The sequence below is a fragment of the Dunckerocampus dactyliophorus genome, chromosome 16, assembly GCF_027744805.1.
Source record: "Dunckerocampus dactyliophorus isolate RoL2022-P2 chromosome 16, RoL_Ddac_1.1, whole genome shotgun sequence".
Taxonomy (NCBI): Eukaryota; Metazoa; Chordata; class Actinopteri; order Syngnathiformes; family Syngnathidae; genus Dunckerocampus; species Dunckerocampus dactyliophorus.
The window spans coordinates 10,085,126-10,110,932 of record NC_072834.1 but is presented as its reverse complement, the minus strand read 5'-3'; the positions used below and the strand labels follow the sequence as shown (position 1 = coordinate 10,110,932).

General features: G+C 38.9%; 2 protein-coding genes across 7 annotated transcripts in view; both read right to left on the bottom strand.

Annotated features, from left to right (window-relative positions):
- Window positions 1–895, bottom strand: part of mtus2a (microtubule associated tumor suppressor candidate 2a) — a 44,554-nt gene extending 43,659 nt beyond the window's left edge. For all 3 annotated transcript variants that reach the window (XM_054754214.1, XM_054754217.1, XM_054754215.1), the window contains exon 1: window positions 827–895. The gene's annotated coding sequence lies outside the window, so the exon portion shown is untranslated. The remainder of the gene's footprint in view (window positions 1–826) is intronic.
- An 811-nt stretch (window positions 896–1,706) lies between these two features.
- On the bottom strand, window positions 1,707–25,665 carry slc7a1a (solute carrier family 7 member 1a). Of its 4 annotated transcripts, XM_054755320.1 has the most exons (14): window positions 25,477–25,627; window positions 19,546–19,705; window positions 14,532–14,763; window positions 14,267–14,449; window positions 13,129–13,287; window positions 12,808–12,985; window positions 11,950–12,083; window positions 9,377–9,599; window positions 8,052–8,188; window positions 5,825–5,927; window positions 5,230–5,423; window positions 5,005–5,156; window positions 4,814–4,922; window positions 1,707–3,892 (listed from the first exon to the last, which is right to left on the bottom strand). In XM_054755320.1, the coding sequence occupies exons 3-14, from the start codon at window positions 14,716–14,718 to the stop codon at window positions 3,705–3,707; spliced, it is 1,947 nt and encodes a 648-aa protein (XP_054611295.1). In that variant the 5' UTR covers window positions 14,719–14,763; window positions 19,546–19,705; window positions 25,477–25,627; the 3' UTR covers window positions 1,707–3,704. The 4 variants fall into 4 exon arrangements, with proteins under 4 accessions (XP_054611295.1, XP_054611292.1, XP_054611294.1 ...); XM_054755317.1 differs by lacking the exon at window positions 19,546–19,705 and having other exon boundaries at window positions 14,532–14,726; window positions 25,477–25,665; XM_054755319.1 differs by having other exon boundaries at window positions 19,546–25,643.
- Between the last annotated feature and the right edge of the window lie 142 nt (window positions 25,666–25,807).

The window sequence follows — 25,807 nt, the reverse complement described above, 5'->3', positions numbered from 1 at the left end:
GCACACTTTAGGAGCTACATAGTAGTGTGGATTGATTGTGAAGACACACTACATAATAGCCAAACTTTGTACTAGAATTTACCTAAATAAAAGTGCTAATGTCCTCCTTTGTGCATGTGTGCAGCTCAAGGACAAGCTGACCATCAGACAGCACTCAATCAGCACAGGAGACAGCTGGCGTGTCCTCAATGTGCTCACCTAAAGTTGACCCTTTCTCTTTCCATACCTCTCTTAACGGCCCAGCATTGTAACCTAACAAATGCAAATGACTACAAAAGTAACTAAAAGCTGCTCTGGCAAGCTTTTTATCTTGCAAGAGCACGACTGCTTCATGCTTTTGACCAATAATGGCTGTGGCTCAAAATAGAAAGACGTTCCCAAAAGGGAGCTAAATTATTTATGCCTCACGCATTCTACTTGAAAAACACGGTAACATTTTAAAACATTTGTTTGTATGTCAACAAGGATGCCAGAGTTAAATATCCTCCCTGACTGTGATCCCTCTGAGCGCAGTGGATCGTCACAGGAGTTGGCCCTAAAGCTCTGATAATCTACGTGTGATCATTAGCGACACCGCAGAGACTTGACCCGCTGCATCCATCACGGCGGCCCCCATCGCTTGGTGTCTGACCTCCACATTGCTCCGCTTTACAGTCCAGTCTGCGGCTCAAGTTGCTCATTTCAACACAAATAAACACCCCACCCCCACTTTAAAAACACATATAACGTTGTATGAGAAATTAATGCAGAACAGGTAGCTACATGAAATCAAATAATACATGCAAATCTTGTAGTGGTAGTAGAGCAAACATATTCACTGGCTTACCGTCAAATGCATGAATCGCTACCAAAAACACGCGTGTGCCTTCCACTCCTCCTCTTTCTGGAGGAAATGCTGTGAAAATAGAGAGAGAGAGTGAGATGCTGCGGACAGAAGGAGAAGGAGGAGGAGCTGCTGGTGCTGATGCTGCAGCCCACTCCTGGCAATGTATCAGAGTAGATGATTTTCTCTATAAACACCACAGCGCTCCCTGCTGGATCCTGTGGTTTCTGTACGTACACTATTATACACCATACTTACTGTACTCCGTTGGCATTTTTTTGTAGTGTAGCTTTTCCAGGGTCAAAAGGGGACTAAAAGAGGAGCAAAACATTTGTAAAAATGTCAAGGGTACTGCTATTGTTCTCCAAAACGATATTTATTTCTAACTGTATATTACATTATGACACAAAGGATATCCAGCATCATTTTGGACCCATGCCATTTCAGTCCGTAGTATCATGTACATTTCTGTGTGTGATTATTGTTACTACTATGACGAATGTGTATTAGAGCCACATGAAGAAAAAATCAATACTAGAATTTTTTTTTTAATTTTACGAGGAAGTAGTTGCAATCTGACATGAATAAATTCAAAATATTACAAGCATAAGCCCATTATGTTTTTAAATAATAATAATAATAACCGGTTAATATCTAGAGAGAGTATACACTCACATTGACTTGTTAAAATTTCAAATTTTCCAATTTGCAAATTCCAGTTAGTGGTGAGTGAATAGTAAGTAATTACTGTGACTGCTGACAATATAATTCTTACAAATCACTACTGTGCAAATTGGAATGGATGTAGCCTCATTAAAATAATCATAATAGCAAATGGAGACCTGGAAGAACTCTGTCTGCAAGAACCAAACCGGTATGGAAATACATGCACAGTTGATGGAATTTATTACTGTACAATGGTACATGTTGATCTTATGTCCCAAAACAACTGCCACCGTTCATAGGAGTATATGATAAGGGAAGTCAGTGATGTTGAACAATCCTGTATATATACACATATAGTATACACTGTATATTGAACACAGGCAACTGTGCAACACAATACAGTCCTCCGCCGTTTGTCGCGCTTAATTGGTTCCAGACGTGATCGCGTTAAATGAATTTCCGTGATGTATGAATCAATGTTATAAAATTGAATATTTTCGTAGTTAGAGCAACGTTTATGTAGACGTGAAATGACACCCCTCTAATCACCTTTACACTCCCACTATTCATTGTTTGCACCACGTTGCAACTCTTATACTGCAGGTCCTCGAGACGGCCGCTAGCTAGCAAGCTACTGAGCTAACCAGTTAGCCTTGTATTTATTTCCTCTAAACTTAAGACAAAAACTCACCACTTCCACGGGAGAAGATCTTTTTTTGCCCACACTATCAGGTCGGACATGCTACGGCTGACTTCATGACTTCATGCAGTGTTAAGGTAATGTAACATCTCAATGATTTGTGTCATTGCTGCCGCCCAGTAACCAGAATACTACTTATGATTTGCATTTCCATATGTTTGACCAACAACAGACCATAGTCTACCACGAAACAGTGATCATTTATTAATTCATTTCTGAAAAACCACGATATAGGGAGGGAGCAATAATTGAACTGCGATATTGCGAGGGACGACTGTATTGTAACCACAATCACCCACAGACAAATTATTCACAAAACATTCCAAACAAAAAGACACCTTTCCCCACGTTTACAAATAATTTACTTGACGGAATATAAACAAAATTTTATGTACATATTTTTAATGGATTCTGTATATGGTCACACGACTTTTGTTGTACTGTGACTGCCCATAAATCCCACACAGTAAATACCTAGTCTTAAAAATAAGACCTGAACTTATAAATAGTTCTGGCTAATGTAAATATAGAAGGCACTTGAACTCATACAAACATCACAGGTGGCGACATTACATTTGTATCAAATTCCCTTAAAATCTGAGGAGCCTTAAAACCAGGAAATATATAATTAAAGTGGGTGAGAAAAACAAAAACACAACTGACATTTTTTTTTATAAGCTATGGATGCTAAAAGACACAGCAGCCAGCACTGTGAGAATGTTCACGCAATGCTCAACACTCGTCATATATTTACCAATAATATCCCAAAAAGTCATCATGGTTACACAATATGCCTCTTTTACACATAGATCCCGCAAAATTGCCTCAACGGTAGAGGTGGCGTTTTTCCTGCTGTTCCTTCCACTTAGAACCCAACAAAGTGGGATATTGTGAGCTTCCACACAGCAACGTGCCATCCCGTAATCAGATAATTAGGTACATTTGCAGACTTTATGCCCCCATTCCATACAGTTCACACAGAACATCGACACTGGACAAAGGTGGACAAACGAAAGGGGTCTATAGTCACTGCTGTCCTAACAGGTGCAGCCATTTGACCCCATTTGTTCTGCCAAGAGAAGGACCGTAATAACATCATAGATGAGATATTTGTTTTGGAGTGTCCTGCCAGGAGTCACAACATTTCAACATCACTTACGTAAGAGCTGGCAATCAGAGAATGTAATGCTGTTGCCGCTATATTCATCAGCGGCTGGGTGAGTTACTGCATGTTTAGAAATACATCAATACAAAGTTGTGTTTCATGGAAAGGTTTAAAAAAAGACATCATCTGATGTCGACGCAAATATGGTCAGCCAGTTTCCTGTCAGCAGCGAAAAACATAGCAAGACAGCTGAACCCTCAGGCAAGTCACTCAACACAGTGGTGTGTAGCTTCAAAAGTCCTGTGTTGGAGTGTGACCACTTAACGTCCACTTGTAACTGTTAGTTGTTATGGAGATACACAGTCCAAATGACACAGACAGACCGGCGCAAGGGCAGGTTTGTCCCATGCCTACAAGTCTCTGTCGTCGTCGTCGTCCCTGACCTCGATACCATTGTGAAGGAAGGCCTCCTTTTCCGGTGTCATGGACTCTGAACTGTGACCACGCTTGAAGCCGTCCATCTCCATGTCAGGAGTTGAGCGCGCTGTTGTCGCCTCGGCACTGTGATGGATGCCGTAGCAGAAGTAGATCGCAAAACCTGAAGAAAGCGAGCGACAGATTGGCATTATCGACAGCGCACATTTTCCATATTCAAACTGAATCACATTAATAAAAACATTGTTTTTTTCAGTGATGAAATTCTTAATTAAATGGGAAAATGTACTCCAAGACATGGTTTTACACTGTTGCGGAACAGACGGGCATGCGGCCTGAGGCTCCGAGCTAACGTCTTCAACTGTGTCTTTGCATTCAACCATTATAAAAGGAATTCCAGCATGTGTGTAGTTGAGAAGTATGTCAACATGTGCAACTTAATAATTATATAATAAATAAATATAATTTAGAATGACAGAATTCGTACATATTCAAGCATAATACATGAACTCCAGCGTGATTGTTGTTGAGAAATATAATATTGGCCTAGCAGATGGAAAAAAAAATAACAATGCTAACTTTGTCGGCCTTGGGAACCTCACTCTATTCACATTCTAGCTATTTGTGTTGTAGGTATTTGTTGCAATATTTACATGCAATTTTGATGTTCAACCATTACAACAATTAACAATCAACATAAGACCTTTCGTTAAAGAAAACGTTTGGGAATATTTTTTATAATTTAGACAGAATTTGGAAAAGGAAAAAGACCTCAGCCTGAGGCTGAGGGCTAAACGTCTTCACATTCAAATAAAACAAACAAACTCCAGCTGTCGGAGTGTTGTTAAGAAATGTGAGCATGTCAACATGTAAAAGCGGTGGAGTCGGTGCAGCAGACGAAAACAGTGCTAACTTCATTTTCTCATCATTTGTTTAAAATAGCCACATCCAATTTTGTCTGACTTCTTTTCGTACAATTTCTACCGCAGCCTGTTTAGGCACCAACCTACTTTAATACAACATATTTATAATGCCCATCCCTACTTGCTAACACCAACGTTTGCTTCTGAAGCCTGCTCTTTACCTAAAACCATCCAGATGGCAAAGCGTATCCAAGTGCCTCGGTCCAGCTGCATCATCAGGTAGACGTTGATAAACATGCTGATCACTGGAATGAAGGGCAGCAGTGGAACCTACAAAAGTAGAAGAATAGGTAGAAATGAAGTGGAAGTCATTTCAGTGGGTTTGTGTAGCACGCCAGGCGAGGATTCAAACCTTGAACGAGAGCTTTGTCTTGCTCTCTGGCTGTCTCCAGATGATAAAAGTGAGAAGGAGGCACGCAATAAAGATGACACTGAGGACTGCAATGGTCCACAGTGTGGAGCCTCCCTGGACTGCCAGTGCACTGAACACCAATATTAGAAGGCCTGCATGTACGAGAAAAAACAGTTACAAATGTTTTCAAGTTTGTGTGATAGTAGGTCAGTTGTGTTCACATACCCATAATAGAGGCACAGATGTTGACTGTGAAGCCCGAGAGGGAGGTCGGCTCAAGGCTGTCTGTGAAGAGCAATGTCTTTAAGCTGAACCTCTCCTCCACACCTGGTAGGATGCCCATACTGCCATCGTTTAGCTCCACCTCCTCCTGGATATTGGCCATCTCATACACCGCACTGGGCTGCTCAGGCTGATACCTGACAATCAAACATGCACACGAAGCAGACTTAAAAAAAGAGACCTCGCAATGGTAATACATTGCAACATCAGCATGCTTATGAGTACTGTCAATCACAATGTCTCCAACAGCACTTCAAGTCAGTCATAATCTGTGCTGCAGTATAAAAGATGATGAGGTGTGAAATTACATCCAATATGGATGCGGGGCTCCATTTCAATGGTTTGCCCGAGAGTTGAGATGACAGTGCGAGGGTGCTGACCATGCTGATGTCTATTACATGTTATTTTTACCCATCACTCAGGGCAAAATACGGAAGGTTGACTTCGAGTAAAACTGTCCAGTTCGTATGACAATTGTAGTTGAATACGCTGACATAAAGCTGACTGTTGCATGAGAATGTACAGTTCTTGCACTAACCTTAGAACCAGGACACAGGCAGCCACTAATGTATAGGCCAGCAGCGTCCCTATGGACATCAGGTCCACCAGGTCCTTCAGGTCAAACAGAAATGCCATGATAGCTTGAAGGGGAGAACAGGAGGGGCAAAAATTGTTAGAAACATGATTACGGCTCTGGTCACATTTGTATTTTGGCGCTCTGGTCCAGACTAAGGCAGAAAATGAGACAGAGTGCGTTTCGGTCCTGAGTCACATAACATTCACACTGGGATCTTTAACACAGGACAACACGTTTCCCCAATAATAGGAAATAGGATAGCATAACAGTGTAGAAAGGCATGTAGATGTTATTTCCCGGTGCTGATAAGGGATCAATTCCCACTCAATACCCCATTCATCACCCTGCAATTAACCGGAAACCAGTCTGAGGTGCTCTCCCTCTTTTACCCTCAGGGCATACTCCCACTGGGCCAGTTTTAGCAGACCAGTGTGGCTTTATGTGTGCAGTTACTTTATAATAGAGCACTGCAAATGACAATTTTTGCAGCTTTCTGAACTTTGTGGCTTATTGAGTCACTTTGTTTATCAATCCATTATGGGGTGGCTGCTATCTTTTATAAATGGCGTGTTTTGATTTGCATCGATTGTATGGTGAATCTATGTTGCATGACCAAACCTGTGACGAGTCAACAAAACCCAAAAGGAAGCATTGAGTGTTGATTCTTCATAAACCTTTTAGAAGGTTTGGTTTTGTGTAGTACAGTCAAACCTCGGTTTTCGTACGGCCCGGTTTTAGTATTTTCACCTAAATTTTGCGTTGGTTTTCGTATAATATTGCATGTAGCAAACTAGCTCATTTGACCTGTACTGTATCTTTTTGTCAAATAGAGTGCCCAGACACTTAGTAATTTTTTTTTTACTAAGTGCAACTGCTAAATAACCCACCATGGGGCCAAAGAAAGTACCAGCAATTTGATAAAGACGGTGAGAAACACTATTGAATTACATCTTACCAGGATGTACGGGAAGTCCGCATCAACCACCAGTTCCATCCATTCGTCATTTATAATTATTTCACACTGTTTTCTGCATGTAAAACCATAATTATTCTCTATAAAAATGTATTTTTTGTTCATATTTTTAGGTGTCTGGAATGGATTAATTGGATTTACATAATGTTCTACAGGAAAAATACCTTGTTTCGGTTTTCATCTGACCTTTGGAACAGATTAATGACGGACACCGAGGTTCCACTGTACAGTAATTGCTCGTTTATTGCGGTTAATTGGTTCCAAACCTGACCGTGATAAGTGGATTTCCGCGAAGTAGTATTCCTTATATATAAATCAAATATTTGCATATTGGACCATAGAAAACCTGTTTACGACCTTCTAAAAATACGTTTTTTTAACATTATTAGAGCTCTCTAGATATGAAATAACACCGGTATACTCACCTTCACACTCGTATTACCCAATGTAGTAGACATATTAAGAATAAATAAGCAATTTATGACATAAATAAGACTCATGCTCGTGTGTGTTGCAATGTGTTCCCGAGGCGAGCTGAGTGGCAGGCAGACAGGAAGTGAAACCGGTGGTTCAGAGTGCGTTTTAGCTTGGCGTGGGTTACAGACACAACAGCAGGCCGTGTTTTTATTAGGGATTTTTAATAGGGGCTGTTATGCCTGTTAATTAATAATTCAAACTAGCCATTACTGACACCTAGTGAAAGGTGTAGAATACCTGCCTTATAGTTGTTGTATGTTAGTTTATTTTGCCATTTTCATGCTTGAAAATGCTTAATTTAGGCAAAAAATACGTAAAATAGGCTGCATTCAACCACAAAACAGCATGATCTATTCATGAATCTGTTTTTGAAAAAACGTGATAGAGTGAAGTCAGAAAATTCAAACTGCGAAGTGGCGAGGGATGACTGTACTTACAAAATCCATGCTTATAAGATAAGATAAACTGTGGTAATTCACATGTCTCTCCTGAAGACTGCCAAGCCTCCCTCTTAACTCACAAAGGTCACAGACATTTTTGGCATAGAGACAAAAAGCCTCTTCAGCAAAGCTTCTAGGGGGCTAAAAATGTGGATAACCATTTCTGCTAAACACTTACAGACGGAAGTAATCATTCATCATCAAGTGAATTTCCCTGCTGTGGGATTAATAAAGTACTACTACTACTACTACTACTACATCTATCTCCAAAACAACACGTGACCCCTATTCATCTTACCAGATAGAACCCCGGCAGTCATTGTGGATGTTATGGGGGCTTTCCTCTCACTGACGCGGGCCAGGAAGGAGAAGAGCAGGCCATCCCGAGCCATGGCAAAGATGATGCGAGGCAGGGGGAACATGGACCCCAACAGACTGAGGTGGCATGGGTGGAGGTAAACAACAAATTGGGGACGGGGGTGGTGACAAGCATCAGAACAGAGAAGTCAGTAGGGGTCAAAAGGAAACATTTGGTTTAAACAAATGAGGTTGGTCAGTTAATAGTTTTGCCGCGCAGGAAAGAAGTAGGATGCAAGACTCGAGCAGCAGGGGCATGATAGTGGACTGTGCTACAATAAGGACTCATTCCACAGGTAGTATAATACTGGCACCTTGCATTTAGTTATCATCTTAACAACAGAAAGTAGGGTTACCACCGTTGACATGACATTAAGAGAGGATTAGTAACTGCCTTTTCATGCTTTGGTACTGATTTCTGTCAGGGCTATTTTTAAATGTAAATAATATACGATTCTGCGTCGCTCAGCCCCCCAGCATGAAAAAACATTTTTTAAAAAACATGCGTGTTAGTGTCTCACCTGCCCCTATACCACAGGTGAGGGTTGCAGTTAGCGGGGTTTTGGTGCGCGGGCTGATCGTGGCCAAGACCTTGAAAAGCAACCAGTTGGCAGCGATAGCCCAGATGACACGGGGCATAGGAAACATAACGCCACAGGAGGAACGAGGACACCAGGAAATATAGCATCCACACACCCGGTGAGAAGGCAGCGCATAGACAAGAGGAATATGACATTGCATTTATTTTACACAGCGTAATGCAGTTATGCATGGGGTGAGAATGACACAGTGGCATGCTGTTCACACGCTTTGATCTTTGCAGTACTCGTAATGACCTGTGCTGACTATATAAGGCTACAGCACATGTACAATCAGTAGAAAATTACAGTGAACCCACAGAAGAAATAAAAATCATGTGAATACAGCTAGAAATGCATGGTTGCAGATGACCACAAAGTATCCCACCAGGCATTCTCCAGTTGTTTACGATAAATGCTCCAGTTAACGCCTCTATTCAATTAATTGCAATTAAAAAGCATAAAAAATGCAGCATTCCCGTTTAGTGAAAATGAAATTTTAAGTTTGGAGTTCCAGGAGTCCACTGCAATTATCTAACAAGGCCTGTGCAGGAGCATGTTCCAAGCTGCTGCCATACAGCCACCCATGCAGGCCGATGGCGCTGCAATCTTCTTTGTAAGCCTTCACTCAAGTACAGATATAGACCCACGCATGTTTCAGACTGAGAGCATATCAATATGGGCCTACCTTGTGGACAGTGCGCAAAGGGAGCCGACAGCCACAGCATATTTGGCTCCTTCCCATCCCACGTACTTAAAAGCAACGGGAAGGGGGCTTTTGCTGTCCAGCAGGTAGTATGGCATCATGAGGGTGAGGGCTGCAGAAACGCAAAAGTAGGCTACAAAACAAATGAGCAGCGAGGACACGATGCCGATAGGTATGGCTCTCTGGGGGTTTTTCACCTCTTCACCTGAGGAGAGCACAAAGGATCATGTTTAGCACAACATTAGTTACAACTGCGCACATAAATTACAATATAATACAAGTATAAAATATTCTGCCTTTACAAATATAATAATGCTGGCTTTTGGTTGACACCATCCAAAATGGGTTCTCTTGAAATTTTCACCGATTATTGCATAAATCTTAAATACAGAATTCAAGCATATGCAGGATTGTACTGCTTGCTATCAAGCTATCAAGGTGTGTGTGTGTGAATATGTATGTGTTATGTATGCATGACTTGTTGACAGTGTAATAATAAAAAAAAAATAAATCCACTTTTCAATAATTAATATTTTCAGTTTTTTTCCATCTAAAGACATGGCAGCACTATGGCAAAACCTGGCATGTACAGGATTAAAAAGCATATTGAAATGTATAGAATTAGGACTGATGTTAGTTTAAAAATGAGTTGGAAATAATATCAATTGACAATATTGCAAAAAAAATTATGATACATAAAATTTTGCGGCCTGCGGCTGATTTTTAGTGGCACGTGACAGTCTAAAAATATAATATAACTAGAAATAAAAAAAATATATATAATATAATATAATATAATATAATATAATATTGAGAGAGAAAAAAAAGATATAATCTAATGAGAGAAAAGCCGTAACTTTATGAGAATAACACTGTCATATAATGAGGGAAAAAAAAATAATTTTAGTAGTTGTTTAAATATTAAAGAAATATTTTTTTGAAAATTGTAATTTTATGAAAATAATAAAAAAAAAAACAGAAAAAGTTTTAAAAATTGAAAATAGAATTAAAAATACATTTTTTTGAAAATTATGTTGGCAAAGTTACCAGAATAAAGTCAAAATATTATGGGAATAAAGTCAGAATTACGAGAACAAAAGTCACAAGAAAGTTGAAATAGTTGGAAAATTAAAAACAGCATAAATGAAAAAAAAAAAACAGCTGTAATTTTACAAGAATAAAGTCAAAATAGTAAGAGTAATTTTTATTTAAAATTATGCTGCCGAAAAAGTTATAATGTTACGAGAATAAAGTCAAAATATTGTTGGAACAAAAGCCAGAATTAAGAGAAGAAAATTCACAAGAAAGTAAATGTACAGTAAAATGTAAAAAAAACAAAACAAAACAAAACAAAAAAAATGCTGTAATTTTACAAGAATAAAGTCAAAATATTAGGAGAAAAAAATTGCAACTTAACAAGAATAAATGTAATGTTTTTATTTTTTTTAACGCAAAATATGTGAAACAAAACAAAATAAAGATGCTATTTTTGGAAAATTAGGTTGTGGGAATAAAAGGCATAATAACTTCTTAACATATCTACAAGTGTTGCTTTACAAAATAAGCAAATAAATAATAATAATAATACATAAATAATAAATAATAAGTGGCGCTTGCATTTTTCTGTATATGTGGTAGAAAAAGTTTAGACACCCCTGATTGAAATGGTTAACTTAACTGTCCATAGGGGGTCATAGTGCTTATTATTTGTTACATTCTAGGTGCAACAACAATATTTACTCTGTCAAAATGCCAGTTGCCCAACTTAACTGGTTATTCACTTCAATTTGTTGTTAGCACTTTGCAATGTATTATCTTTAGCAGAATTTAAGTACAGTACATCCTGTATGTATGTGTTGACAGAAAACCAGTAAATGTGATGGGGAGGGCTAAGTGATTGATATAATTTTCTCCTGTATTTTGGAACAGAATTGAACAAGGAGCTTATTTTGCACCCGTAACCCGTAAGACTCAAACACCCAACTCTTTAACTGCAGGCCATTATGCAACAGCGCTCCAAGGACGAACACTGAGGACTTGTTTGGCAGTAAAAAAAAATTAAATAAATAAAAAAAATCACATTGCGATGATGGAGTGTGTATACGTCTGGATCATTTGGCTGTTTTTGACAGGTCAAAGCCACCAAATGACCTAGATAAATACTAAAGCCTGTCTGGGCTCAAACTCAAATAACTGCTTTCGATTACGCAAGCCAATTAGAATTCAAAGAGAGGAGAGAGTTTAGCCAAGCTGCAGGACACTTTTACAAGCTTTTTACAGAGTGTACAGATTAGAAGCTACAGTACATAAAAAGACCGTCTTAACCTGCGTTACGCTTCCAATTGGGCCAAGCACTCTAAAACTTGATCTTTTCTTTTTGCTCTGCCATTGCTTATGTAAGAGCACCAAATGTTTGGACAAGCTTTGGAAAGATGATCTGTGCTCCATATCCAGTTGCACTCCCACAAAAAGTATGGTATGGGGTCCATGGGGTGATATTAGGGATGTGGAAATTAGAGCAAGACTAGACTAGGGCCAGACAAAGTAGCACTGACCTGTGGTTGCTATGCAGTCAAATCCCACAAAGGCATAGAAACAGGTAGCAGCTCCAGACAGGACGCCTGCAAACCCAAATGGCATAAAGCCGCCAACGCCCAGCTCCTCTCTGGTTGGTAGGATGTCTGTCAGACTAGACACAGGGGAAGAAGCACGATTAAAACTTGGACAATGTGTATTCCACAACATTTTTATTTCGTACTGCACCATTTGTAGGATTTTCCAAAACATTCCTTTATGGAAGAATCCTTAAAGCTAGAAAGGCGCTATCAAAATAGTAAACGACCACAGCCATTCATTTATGAACAGGCATAACAATCAATTAATTAATTGACTGACATTGATAGGTAAGCACTTGTACCAATTGAGGCCAAATAGAGTGCACTACTTGGCTTCAACCAGCAGAGGCGCTGTTGATTCAAACTCACCTTATTTGATCAACACGACAAGCTGTGTTCCGATTTACTTTAATGTTCCAGAGTATTTAATGTTTAATTATTATTAAAACAATATAATAAAAAATATGTATACTGTCACAGACTGTTGAAATAAACATATGAATTATATTAAAATAATACCAAATCAATACATTTATGTGGAAGACAGCTGAGCAATATTTGTAAATGTGAACAGTCCAAAGCTGCAGTTGAAAATATTACACTCCAATCCTGTAGGCGGTGCTAAACTTCAAATATTGTAAAAAAATAAGTCGTATCAACAATCTGCCATGCATGGTTTTCACAATTATTGCCACATGGAGCCGCATAAAAAGGAATAGTTTCTTCCATGGCTCATATCACACCCCTAACTATTTTTTCGGAGTAGCTTTCGAGTTGTGCGAGTGACATACAACTTACTTGAGGCTGGAGTTGCTCATATTGGCGACATGTAGGATTTCATCAGGGTCCAAATACCAGTTCTTCAGAGTGCCCCTGACCAAGCCAGAGATCACCATGAACAATAAGACAAGGATGTTGATGCCTGTAAAAACTTTGTTGACCATCGCTGACTCTTTCACCCCAAATGCCAGCAGACCTTTGACATGGATAAGACAGGGTAGAAAACATGAGGAGGTTGTTAAGGGCCGACTATTTTTCAACCAAGTATTGCATTGCTTTGTCTTGATATCTTTTGGGATGACAAAATGCAAATCTCTTGGAAGATGCGTGTGAACTTACCTGTGAGGATGATGATAATGACAACCGCAAACATGTCGGGGTATTCTGCCAGTACTCCCGGTGCGTTCATGGACATGTAGTCTCTGCAGAAGTGCTCTATTCGCTTCCCTATCAACTCATCGAAGGTGGCGCTCCATGCTCGAGCCACACTTGAGGTACCTGAATTGCAGGAAGAATAGTTGAGGCTTTTTCAGATACTTCAATCTCTTCAGATTGGGTTATACATGCCGCAAATACTCCAGTTAATGCCTCTATTTATTTGTATTAACCTCCGAGTCCCCTACAGCCTCTGGGTGCATGGTTTACAAACAAGGCAGCTAACGTTGGTGCCATCTATGCTATGACTGTTAAGATGACCGACTTTTGGCAACACAGCCCTCGCCTGTATTTTCAACACATCGGAGCCCAGTTCCGACTGCGTGAAATAACACAGGATGTGACAAAGTATTTCAACTTTCTCTCATACCACAGGAACGGTATGACGGAAAATTTCAATGGTTTTCAAACCATGACTTTTTCATACTGTAGTATACGTATGAAACCAGTAACCAGCCCATGTCTAGCTCTAATTGATTATGGCTGTAGGCATCCTCCTGATGTAGCTTTTATTAACTCCACATGATGGCAGTTGCTGAATTTGAAGTATAATGAGTGATCAGCATCCTGCAGCTTTAGTAGCTCTGCTACTGCTAGTGTACGGCTATTACACATACTGTACTGTTGTTTTCAGTAGACTCATCTGTGGGTTTATTGCTGGATGAGCAGTTTTCACCTACCTGCTATTATAACATTGCTGTAAATGACCAAAGAGAGGTACGGTTTCCTTTCTCATGCACTCCAAAATCATTATTAAAGTGAAGAATTTAAGTTATGAGATATAATTTATTTTGTTTTGACATTTCAGAAATAATATCTCCAATTACTCCCTGCTTCCAATGAATGCGCTATAATTAGAGGATTTATGGTATTGTGCTTGTGCAGGCTTTTATTGGCTAAACGGAGGTTACATTTAAACCAGAACCAGAATATCTTCTGGATCCCAGAGAACAAAATGAGTTTTCAGGTGTCAATAGGATTTTGTAAGTGACTTGGAGTGCGTCCACTCTCCATGAGTGTACAGCAGGACATGCAGCCTTACCGATGATATAAGCGAGGATGAGGTTCCATCCGGTGATGAAGGCCCAGAGTTCTCCAACAGTCACATAAGAGTACAGATAAGCTGAGCCTGTCTTGGGAACACGAGCTCCAAATTCAGCATAGCACAAGCCAGCTAACACTGACGCTAGAGCCGCTATCAGGAAAGACAGCACAATGGCAGGACCTGGAAGGACAACGCAAAGTCTTGGAATTAAAAGGCTTTCAACAGCGTTGGACATAAGGCATAAATCATGAATAGCGATTACCTGAATCTTCCCGTGCAACAGCACCCGCGAGCACATAGACGCCAGCCCCCAGCGTGCTGCCCACTCCCAGGGCCACCAGGTCTAAAGTGTTGAGGCATCGCGACAGACGGGAATCCTCCGCATTACAGTCCACCACTTTGACCCTCAGCAACCGCTTCCCAAAACTCAGAAGCTTTTCCAGCCCCATTGGTCCGACTGCAGGGCAGAGTCACAGGGGAGAAGCCGCACACACCTTTGGTGGACGTAAAGAAGGATTATAAATCCAAGACAATGCGCCACTGGCCGTAATGAGCACAAGTTGGAAGCATACAGTTATATACGGCAGTTAGCCGCAGAAGCTTGATCCAATGGCAGAGAGGCACATTGCTGTGTGAACGCTTTTAGTGGCCACGCATGCAATCAGATCTACAGTATGGACATGGTGCAACAGATTTAGCACTTGACAAACTTATTTTAAGTAGAACACAGTTTCCTGGGGTGTTACATAACACAGCCCAAATTTTCTGATAAGTGGCCAAAAAGAAAGAAAAAAGTCAGGGGCCTATAGGGATAATCCATCATATTGTTGAACGTGTTGCTGACATACACTGTGTTATGTAACAGCTGAAAAGGAGTGGAAGCAAAGCCCCCTGGACAGGGGGTTTAACACAAAGACAATCATAAGTCATGACACACGAGCACCGCCAAGCACTAAATTCCGTTACTCCTGTATACACAGCGGAACTTTAAGTGTTAATCAGGACATCCTGTGTTTTAGGGAAAAAAAATGTAACATTATTTATACAGGGGGACCTCAACATTTCAGGGGAAACTAGTGATGCATCCTTGTTCGCAAATCCTTGAACCAAATCCTTGTTTGCAGATGACCACACTGTATCCCACTAAGCATGCTACAATTGTTTAGAATAGTGTACATGTATAACATGTTCTGTCTTTACAAAAGATACTAATGCTCACTTTTGATTGACACTGACAGAGAGGTATTTAACAATGTGTTTACTGTTGTGGTTATAGTTTGCAGCGAAATACCGTATTGACCAGAGTGGCAACAATTAACCGATGATTAATCGATTAATTGTTTCAGTGACCACTATTCTGGTATTTGATTAATTGTTTTCATTTAATCATGTAAATACCCTCTAATTTCAGTATCTCAAATGTGAATATTTTTTAATTTCCTTAGTCATCCATGAAAGCAGAACTATTACGTGTTTTAGGTCGAACAAGATATTCACACACCTCAGCTTTGACTTTGGAAAACAGTTAGACATTTTTGCCTCTTTTCTGATATGTTGTTGACAAAACCACTATCTGTCGGTGTTTGGGTCGTATTGATTTGGTCCATCTAGGTAGGGCCAACAAAACAACAAGCTTTATATTAATCAACGGAAAAAAAATCATTAGTTGCAGCCCTAGTATTGACCCAAATATAATACAACTAAATAAAAGACGACCTCTCTTCTTCAGGACCTATTTTTGGACACATTTTTAAGATGAAAACACAACCATTTTTTTTCCCTTTGAACTCAAATCAGTGAAATAAAAACTGTCCGATTAAAATAAAAAAAATGATATGTTATTTCTTCACTGTTCTACAGTTGTTTGATGAGTCTGTTTCATTGATTACCATTATCTTAAAATTAGCATCATAACGCCTCCTCTATTATTGACCAAGTTGTTCAACCTTTGAGACCATTTTTTCCAGGGGGTCTCTGTGCTGCATCTCTCCAGGTCAGTGGTTGTGTGTGTGTGTGTGTGTGTGTGTGTGAGTGACCGGAAGAAAAGCTCGTGGTATACCGCCATGTGTTTGTTTGCATGTATACATCTCTACATCCTTAGCACAAGATGACTTACTCAGGGAAGCATACTGACTTGAAGTCTGAGTAAAGCCTGTAACAAGTGTTTACTGCACACTACTGCAACCTGATGTTCAAATGTTAAAAAGGGAAACTGCACTTTTTTTGGAATTTTGCCTCACATCCACAATCCTTATGTGAGACTCGAACAAATCTTTCTCTTTTCTGTGTTCTAAGGATATAAAAACAGCTAAAAAGAGGCAGGTAATTGATGCACGTAATGGGACGCACCTATCCCGCCTAGAGAATCCGCTATCAAAACACCTCCAAAAACCTCCAACAATGTTTTATCTTTTATGTACATGCTATGACCATGTAGTAACAGGCACATTCATAATAACATGTAATACTTTTGCCGTATTTTGGTCATTGTAAGCGTTACCGAAACTTCCTTCCTGGGCGCATTGATTTCACGTAGCGACACAGAAACGAACGCCTACACCCAACGTTAACTTTTCAACTCAAAAACAAAGACACAGCAGCAGAGGCGGCAGCTCCAATATGTAGCGTTACCTTTCGGTAGTGGCCTGAAGCTTTGTGAGGGTGGCACTGACACACTACGGGCGAGTGTGTGGTTTTATTTATTTATTTGTTTAAAAAAGGGACAGTGCATATACATGAACACTTGTGTGTAAATATGCCAGTATTAGCCCAAAGGCTACTTTACATCTGTAGTCCGTGGCAGGTCAAACAATAAGACAAAGAAAAAAACAAGAGAACTGTGTGACGAAGACAATACATGGACAATAAGATAAAATAAAACACAATAACAACATACAATAAAATAAACATTAAAGTAAAATGAATGGCCACAGATAAGCCATTGTTTGAGATGGGTTTAAATGAATTGAAGGCAATGGAGTCTTTTACAGCAACTGGGATGTTGTTCCAAATTTCCATACCTTTGACTGATAACACCTGTTGTGTAAATGTTGTACGTCTGTAAGGTGTTACACAGTCTCCTCTGGTGGAGGCTCTTGTTACCTTTCCATGAACAGTGCATTTCATCTTAATAAACTCACCCAAGGGTGGCGGAGCGAGTCCATTTAAAATCCTATATCTTGAATGGGCTAGTTTGAATTTTCTATAACTCTCAAAACTACGAATATTGTATTTCTGGAGAATGAGACTATGATGAAACGATAAAGATTTTCTATCAAACACTTTTAAGGCCTTTTTTAAAAAAAGAGTGATTCTTTTCATTTTAAAGTTGTCAGAGACCAGTTAGTAATTCAATATTCAAAATGGGAAAAAAAATCATTGAATACGGAATCATTTTAGCAGCATTCTCTGGCAATGATGATCTGATTTGCCTAAAATTCTGAATATTAAAATTTACAATTTTAGATATATATTTTACATGTTTTTTAAAAGCTAAATTGAAGCTAGTTGCTAGCTGGCTAGTAGCTAGCCGGGGTGGTGTGGCAAGGTGTCACTACACCAGCAACATAGTTATTTGGTGCAACAATGTAAATAATAACAATGTTAATAATAATAATAATAACAACAACAACAACAACAACATCGCTGTAGCTTGGTTAACATGCACGTCACATCATGTAAATGGAGCATGGCTGGCAGTTTTTGGAGGTTTTTTTCAGAAGGCTTTATAGGCGGAATAGGTGCGTTACATTACGTGCATTCTTAGCCGCTTCTTTATAGCTGTTTCTATATCTTTAGAACGCACAGCAAAGAGAAAGGCATGCATTCATGTCTCACATAAGGTTTGTGAATGATGGGCAAAATTACAAACAAAAGTTCAGTTTTTCCTTAAGCAGCAGACCGGTCAGCTGATATACACATCATCAGTCTGACCCTGATTACTTATATTTTCATTATTTTGTAGTATCAGAAGTCTTGTGTTTAACCATTCACATATGCACGCATATCGGTTTGGGATGCTACCAATACAAAGCACAGCAGATGGCCCTACTATTCCTAAAAACACAGCTGTTGGAGAATATTCCCTGGGTGATAAGAAGTGGTCTAACATCCACATTCCTTAGGGCTGAACTCACATAATGGGAGCACTGAGGGCTAGAAAAGGGACAGGGAAATAAACAGTGATTCTGGAGTGACTGGGCAGAAATCCATGCAGATAATGGCTCCATTCCAGGACCTACTGACATGAGGACATCTAGTCTGAAAGGTCATGCGGACAGCGATACGGTCATGTCACACCACATGGAAAGTTCCTACTGAGGGTAACTTAAGGTTATGCCCTCCTATCCCCGCCTCACCACCCATCCACTTTCCAGAGAAACACGCAAAAATGTTCCAGGTAATAAATTATGCACAGAACTGAGAAGAGACTTCAAAGCGTCTCAGACTTAGCATTCCAAAGACCGCTAAGATAGAATTACAGTAGGTACTGTATGTATCATAAACATTACCAGCAGCCAACATGACTGCAAGTGGATGAGGATTGATTGCATTAAAATACAACCCTTAAATCATGACATGTGATAAATTAATGTAAGATACCGCATGACACAACTAATGCATACCCTCAGCAGATTGTTTTTACAACAACATAAAAATTAAATCATTGTCCCCCCAGCTGGTGAAGAGATAAGTTCGTAAAAAAAGACACTGAGTAAAAATAGTACGACTGGTACAGTACTTGCAGATGCAAACACCCAGACACGCTCACACAAACAGTAAATCAAAAGTTGCCTTCATGAACTGCATGACCCCCTCAGTCACTGGGTTTTAAGTCGCAAACGCACAGTCAGAAGCGGTCTGTTAGTATTATTAGAGTACATAGCACGAATGATGGCACTTTAAATGGAAGAGAGAAAAAAAGAGCACCAACTAGTAGCGTTGTATACAAGATTGATATCAACATCTGGAAATAACATCTTGTTCAGCAGCACTGAGCGGTAACTCACTTGAAAGCAACTTATCTACGGACAGCACCGTGCGCTTCTAGAGAGCGTAGGACAGACAATGGGATTAAACACCGCGTTTGTTTTCTATTCTTCGAGCTGTCGCGAGGAGCATGCATAGACTTCATGGGTTCCAAAATAGTATCCGCGGGAATCACATGGCTCAGCTATTCCAAGCATCCAGCGACTTGCGCACTCATACATCCTGGAACATGGTTGCGTCATGAACCGTCAGAATTGAAAACCTAGGAATTCATACAGCTTGCTTACCTTTCAACCTATAGGGAGTCTTGGAAGGTCGAACTAGTTAATGCTGTCAAATGAGTTTGTTTTGTCATTGATGAGTTCGAGGAGGTAAGTTGTGGTGCCCTTCAGTTGGGGGGAGTGTCGGGTGAGAAACAAGGGTGTGTTCTTTGACAGCCAATGAAAGCTGAGCAAGGAGAAGACACGACTTGGCATTAATTCGGAAGTCCTTTTCAGCCCAAATAACTGGATTGATGAAGCTAAAAACAGAACAATGACTGGGAAGGTCAGCAGAGACGGTTACTTTAAACAAATACAAATATACCCCTTTAGGTAGCAATTCATATGTGTCAAATAATACTATAATTACAGTACATTTATAGTATGTGTTGACATATACTTTGTATTGTTTCACAGGTATATTTATGTTTCTGAAAGTACCGTAATTTCCAGTGTATAAACCGCTAGTTTTTTGTTTTTTTTTTAAACTTTGAACCCTGTGGCTTATGCCGCAATTTATGACCATGTTCGAATCTCGTGACAACAATAACTATTTTAACTTTTTCCCACAATGCATTTCTTCCCAGCAGAGCAGTTCATTGGCCATGGCTGCCGAGGCGCTCCAATGATTTATTCAGCTTCCTGTGTCCACCAGAGGGAGCTCACGAGCTCAGCTCCAGAGGGAGCTCATGAAGGGAGCCGATGAACTGCTCTGCTGGGAAGAAATGCATTATGGGAAGAAGTTACAATCGTTTTTATTGTAAACTCGTATTGGTACTTGTCTTGTCTATGTCTTAGCTACCTTGAGTGTTAAGTTGCTGTGTGATCAATTTTACCTTCTATCAATTGATATTTTTTTGCGCCTACAGAGGACGACTGACATACATTCAGTGAATTTGAGCAAGACCGTGATAATACTGTGCTAATAATAATAATAATACTGTGATAATTAGGGCCCCACGAACGGAATTGTCCAATAAAAACGGAATCTACTGTTAAATGCGGGATCTCGCGGAAATTGACATATTGTGAATGAAATGCTGTCATCATGTGAGAAGGAATGTTTGTGTGCCGACCGCTCAATCGTGGTGGAATCTCATCAGAAACACTAACCCGCCCCCTCCCGAACTAAACATGTCGAAACGGTGACCTGAAACACCGGCAAAAGTTGGCGTAAAAATGTCAAAACTCATCTCTTACGGTGCGTGAAAGGAAGCCAGCTGGGTTAGCTGAGTTTTGCATGCTAGTGCTGCTGTGTGTGTGCGACTCAGAAACATACCGTCATAAAAGTACACACTCTATGCTGGTAAAATAAGTGTAAAAGGTAAAAAAAAAATTGAATTATAAAAATGAAAATGGAAAAAAAAAGAAAACACAAAATTTGGGAAAAATAAAACGGATTTCATAGAGCCCTTGATAATAACTGTTAATTTTGTACTTATTTTGGTTTGTTAAGTACAGTACTTCACAAAATTTTGAGCTAAAAAAGCGCTGGTATGTGTTTGAGCAAAACAAGGCTTCTCCTATCTGTCAATAACAACAGGGATACAGTGGACACGTGCGGGCTATGTCCTTGTTTTGGCATCTAAAGTGGCATGCAGTCGGAAAGAGGTCAAACTCCTCATAAAGCAGATGAAAGGGACAATTGAGAATAAGTTGCGCCTCAGTTATCGCCTGCTTAAAATAGATGTACTGAAGCTGGGCTCACTGCCCTCTGATCACTATAATAGCCACCGTGACATAATGTGTTCCAAGATCCTGGTCAAACTCTGACTTGTTTGGATTTGGACTACATTTTTCCTGCAAAAAATGACCTAAACAGTAAATCTAAAAAGTAAAAACAAGAAAACACTTCATTTGCACTACAGGTATTAATATTATCATGATAATTATCAAATTTGATCAAAATATGTCCATACTTTGACCTTAGTTCTCTTTGTAGGCACAAATATATCTCATCTGACTTCTTATATTTGTTGCGCAGTCTCAGACGATCCTTCGTTTAACGCTGTTAAATGGTTCCAGACCCAACCGTGATAAGTGAATTTCCGCAAAGTAGGATTTGTTGTTTATGAAAAGGAATATTTTTATAGTTAGGAGCATAGAAAACCTGTTTGCGACCTTCTATATACAGTTTTTAACATTATTAGAGCACTCTCTACCAGGGATACTTTTTCCACCGAGGGCCGCATGCTAAAAATCAACGGCTGTGGGGGGGGGGCACTTTTATATTTTTGTTTTGTAAAAAAAAGTTTAAGTAAAGAAATAAATATTTATATTTCTATTTAAAGACAAAGCTTTTTTGTTATTAATTATTATTACCATTTCAACTTCCTTTCTTTACATTTTGCCCTTTTGCTCTATTTGTCACATATTTGCTGGGTTTTTTGGTTGGACTTTCTTTCTACAATGTGCCGTGGGCCAATAAAAAATAAGCTCTGGGCCGCAAATGTCCCCCGGGCCGCACTTTGGACACCCCGGCTCTATACTAAAAACTACATACATTTTGATAAAAGATCAAAATGCTGGCACTTGTAACTTTCCTTGGCTCCATTTTGGGTTACTGAGGTGAGAAACACTTTAAGAAATACTGTAACTCATGGCAAAACACGGAGGTGGTGTTCGTGTGGTGTCTTGCTGCCACATTGTGTCTTTGGCAACAATCACATCAAGCATCATGTCTTCAATAAAGGTAAAAGTAACCTGGAATGTTCATTTAGCTATTTTAGTTCATTGTATATACATTTAGAATTGTTTTATCCATGTAAAACGATAATTGTAAAACTATAAAAACATGTTTTGTGTGAATATTTGTGAGAGCTATTAGGATGCTAACAAGGAAAGACGTTTTCTGATTAAAAAAAAAACAAAACATTAAGAATACAGTTTGACTCACGCGCTGTATTAATAACACAAGACGACAAGACGCGTACCATATTGTACGCTAACCCAGGCAAAATTGTGGCGTAAATTTGGACCTATTTCTAGCTTTAGTTTACTTCTGCCATTCCTCCTACCTTATCCATTTTACATCTATTTACTACAGGTACCAACACACCTGTTGTTAACCCTGCTTTTAAAACTTTGGGTTATATTTGTGTATAAACAATTATCCCAGACATGTGGTGAGCGGCTTTGATCTCAGAAAGCTTACACACACACACACACACACACACACACACACACACACACACACACACACACACACAAACTTGCATAAGATATCCATAGCTGTACATCCACACATCCAGGATATCGCCTATTCCTACAGTCAGACCACTGGTGACCCACTTTCACAGGAGCTAAAGTTAGACTCCCTGGAAATAATTGAGTTATGTTTGGAACGGTTATAAAAGTTTCACAGAATCCAAACTTAATTCAAAAGCTACAAGAATTGTGGAGCAGTTTGGACTAAACTGAACTGTGATTTTCGTGTGGTGCACAAGGATACGTTAATTCTTTATGTCATGTGATCCGTTAGTGATCACTTTGGATTTGTTGCTTATAGCATGTCTGCTGCGTAACCACTTGGTGCTTTCACTCCAGACACACCTCTTTTCACATCCCTCCGGAGTCCTGCACAGTTGCATCCATAATATTACAAATGTTTTCCTCATCACTTTGTTTTATCCTTCATACACTTATAAAGCATCCAATCAGACGGCTGCGACAGACGAACGGTCAATGACTTATGAACAATTAGTCCCACCCGCGCCCCTGCAAAGATGTTTTGCTTGATGGTGGCCATGTTTTTCAACCAATCCTGATCAATTTTACACACATGTGCTTGTCAGTCCCGTTAAGGCAGGTGTGTCCAAACTTTTTCCACCGAGGGCCACTGAACACTGAAAGGATGCAAGGGCCACTTTGATATTTTGTAGATCTGTTATAGTTAGTTATAGTTATAAGTTATATATATTTCAAGAAAAAAAAAAAACAGCGTCTCAGCTTTGTGATAGAGGTGAAAAAGCCTTTCAATTCAAATTAAATTCCCCCACCCCCCATGCTGTTTTTCTTTTAATTTCCAAATATTTCAACTTCCTTCTTAATCTTCGTAAATGTCCTTCTCATAATAGTATGTCTTTATTCCCATAATATTTTGACTTTATTCCCGTATAACTTTTTCCCCAGCCTAATTTTCCAAAAATTACAACTTTGTTTTTTCTTTAATATTTTAACTCTGCCACTAAAAATGACATTATTTTTCGTCATAATATTGAGTTTATTCTCATAAAATTTGTATTTTTTTTCTCCTTAAAATATGACTTTTTTCTCTTAATATTTTGACTTTATTCTTAGAAAATTACAGCATGTTTTTTTTTTTTTACATTTCCAACAATTTCAACTCTCTTCTTGTAAATTTTCTACTTGTAATTATGAATATTTGCATTATATTTTGACTTTATTCTCGTATTGTTATAACTTTTTCCACAACTTAATTTTTTTTTTAAATATTATGACTTAATGTTTTTTTTTTCCTACAATTTAAACTTTATGCTACTAAATTGAGGTAATTTTTTTATTACAACATTATTTTATTCCATTTTCTCTTAATATTTTGACTTTATTGTATTTAATTACTGCTGATTTTTTATTTTTGCTGCTGGATTTTTTTTTTAACATTTTTTTTAAGTTGTCTTGTTAAATTATATTGTGAGAATGTGCCGCAGGCCAAGGAAAAAAGCAGCCGTGGGCCACACTTTGGACACCCATGGCTTAAGGCGTGTACAAAAACACCCTTAAAGTCAAAGTGGGGGTTTTGTAGAACTCATTAAGCTGTATGAGAAATTTCAAGTCAATCTGACCAACTTTAATAGGGATTAATAACGCCACCATGCGGTGTACATGTTTTATTTTGCTTGACTATACTGTGGTTATCTTTTCTTTACACCTGCATAACAGTTAAAATGTGAGTTAAACACTGCCTGTACAGTTTAACAAAAGGTTGATGATGGTGACAGTTTGACCTTGGAACGGATTAATTCACTTATTATTAATTGCCATTATTTCCTATGGGAGAATTGTTGTTTTTGTTCAAACGTTTGACATTAAAACAACTTGGAAGTCAACCAGCATCGGAACTTTGCAGTATAATTTCAGTTGCCCTTCATGTAGGTATAAAATTATAAAATTAAACAACAAAACTGCAAAAATTGAAAAAATGTAGCAAAAAAGGCATAATGTAAAGAGAAAAAGCTGAAATGCTGCTTCTAATAAGTAATAATAACACAAAGCATTGTCTTTAAATATACACAGTCATTTTGTTGTTTTTTTTTACCCCACAATCTTTTTACAAAATAGAAAAAATATTAGAATATCAAAAGTGCCCCCCCCAAACATCCTTTGAATTTCCAGTATGCGGACAAAAGCCTTAGACACGCCTGTCTTACACAAACAATACATACACCCCAACTGTATATTACAAATGATTTATGCTTTATACAAAATATTATGTCGTGTAATTAAAAAAAAAAAATCTGATTTTCATTGTACATTTGTTGCACTTCATTTCTTTGGCATTTTGACTTTTACATGCAACTTTTGAAGAAAGTGCAATTTGTATTTACAACACAATACAGTGCAGCTATTGCAAACATATATAACGTCTGCAAACAAATGTAATAATCTAAACCATTCGTGAAGTTTATAAAATGTATAAATGAAGAGCTGACCAGCAAATAACGTTCAAGAATGAACAGGAGCCTTGTGTGCAAGCGAGAACATTGTGGTTGTTCAGCTTCATGCTGCACGGGCGGACTGCATTGTGGAGCCCACAAGAAGCACCTATTAGTGCACTTAAAAGTAATTAACCTTTAGCTTTAGTGCACTTAGTAGGTAATTTACTGTTACACTGTAAATAAGCAAAACTTCGATGTATTAAGTAGCGTCACAGTGCTGGTGCGTATAGAGTCGTCGGCGTGCACATGGTTACTACCAGTGAAGCAACACGTAGCTTACCTTGTACAAAGCAGCACCAGAGCATCAGCGGCTAATTCAAGCTAGCTTCACCTTAGACTCACCAACGACGGATGAAAAAAAAAAGTCCAAACTGCATTTGTTTGCTTGTAGGGTAAGAAAGAAGTGATTCACAGTTTTGGGGTCACTTGGTTTAAACGTGGTCACACATACACAGTCACAAGTATTTATACTTAAGAAGCCACGCCTGCCTCTCACCCTTGCAGTTGCGTAATAGCCATTAAGGCTAACTAGCGCTGGTAACACGAGTCACCATGTATAATAGCCACTTGACTACAACTTTAGTGATATTTTTGTCTTTATGAAAGCAAAC

Excerpts from the sequence above, each read along its gene's own strand:
- slc7a1a (XM_054755317.1), bottom strand. The coding sequence starts at position 25,501 with ATGCTCTGGTGCTGCTTTGTACAAG. Across the intron at positions 12,986-13,128 it reads CATTATCATCATCCTCACAG|GTCTGCTGGCATTTGGGGTG; the intron begins GTAAGTTCACAC and ends TCCATGTCAAAG. Across the intron at positions 12,084-12,807 it reads ATGAGCAACTCCAGCCTCAA|TCTGACAGACATCCTACCAA; the intron begins GTAAGTTGTATG and ends CCCTGTGTCTAG.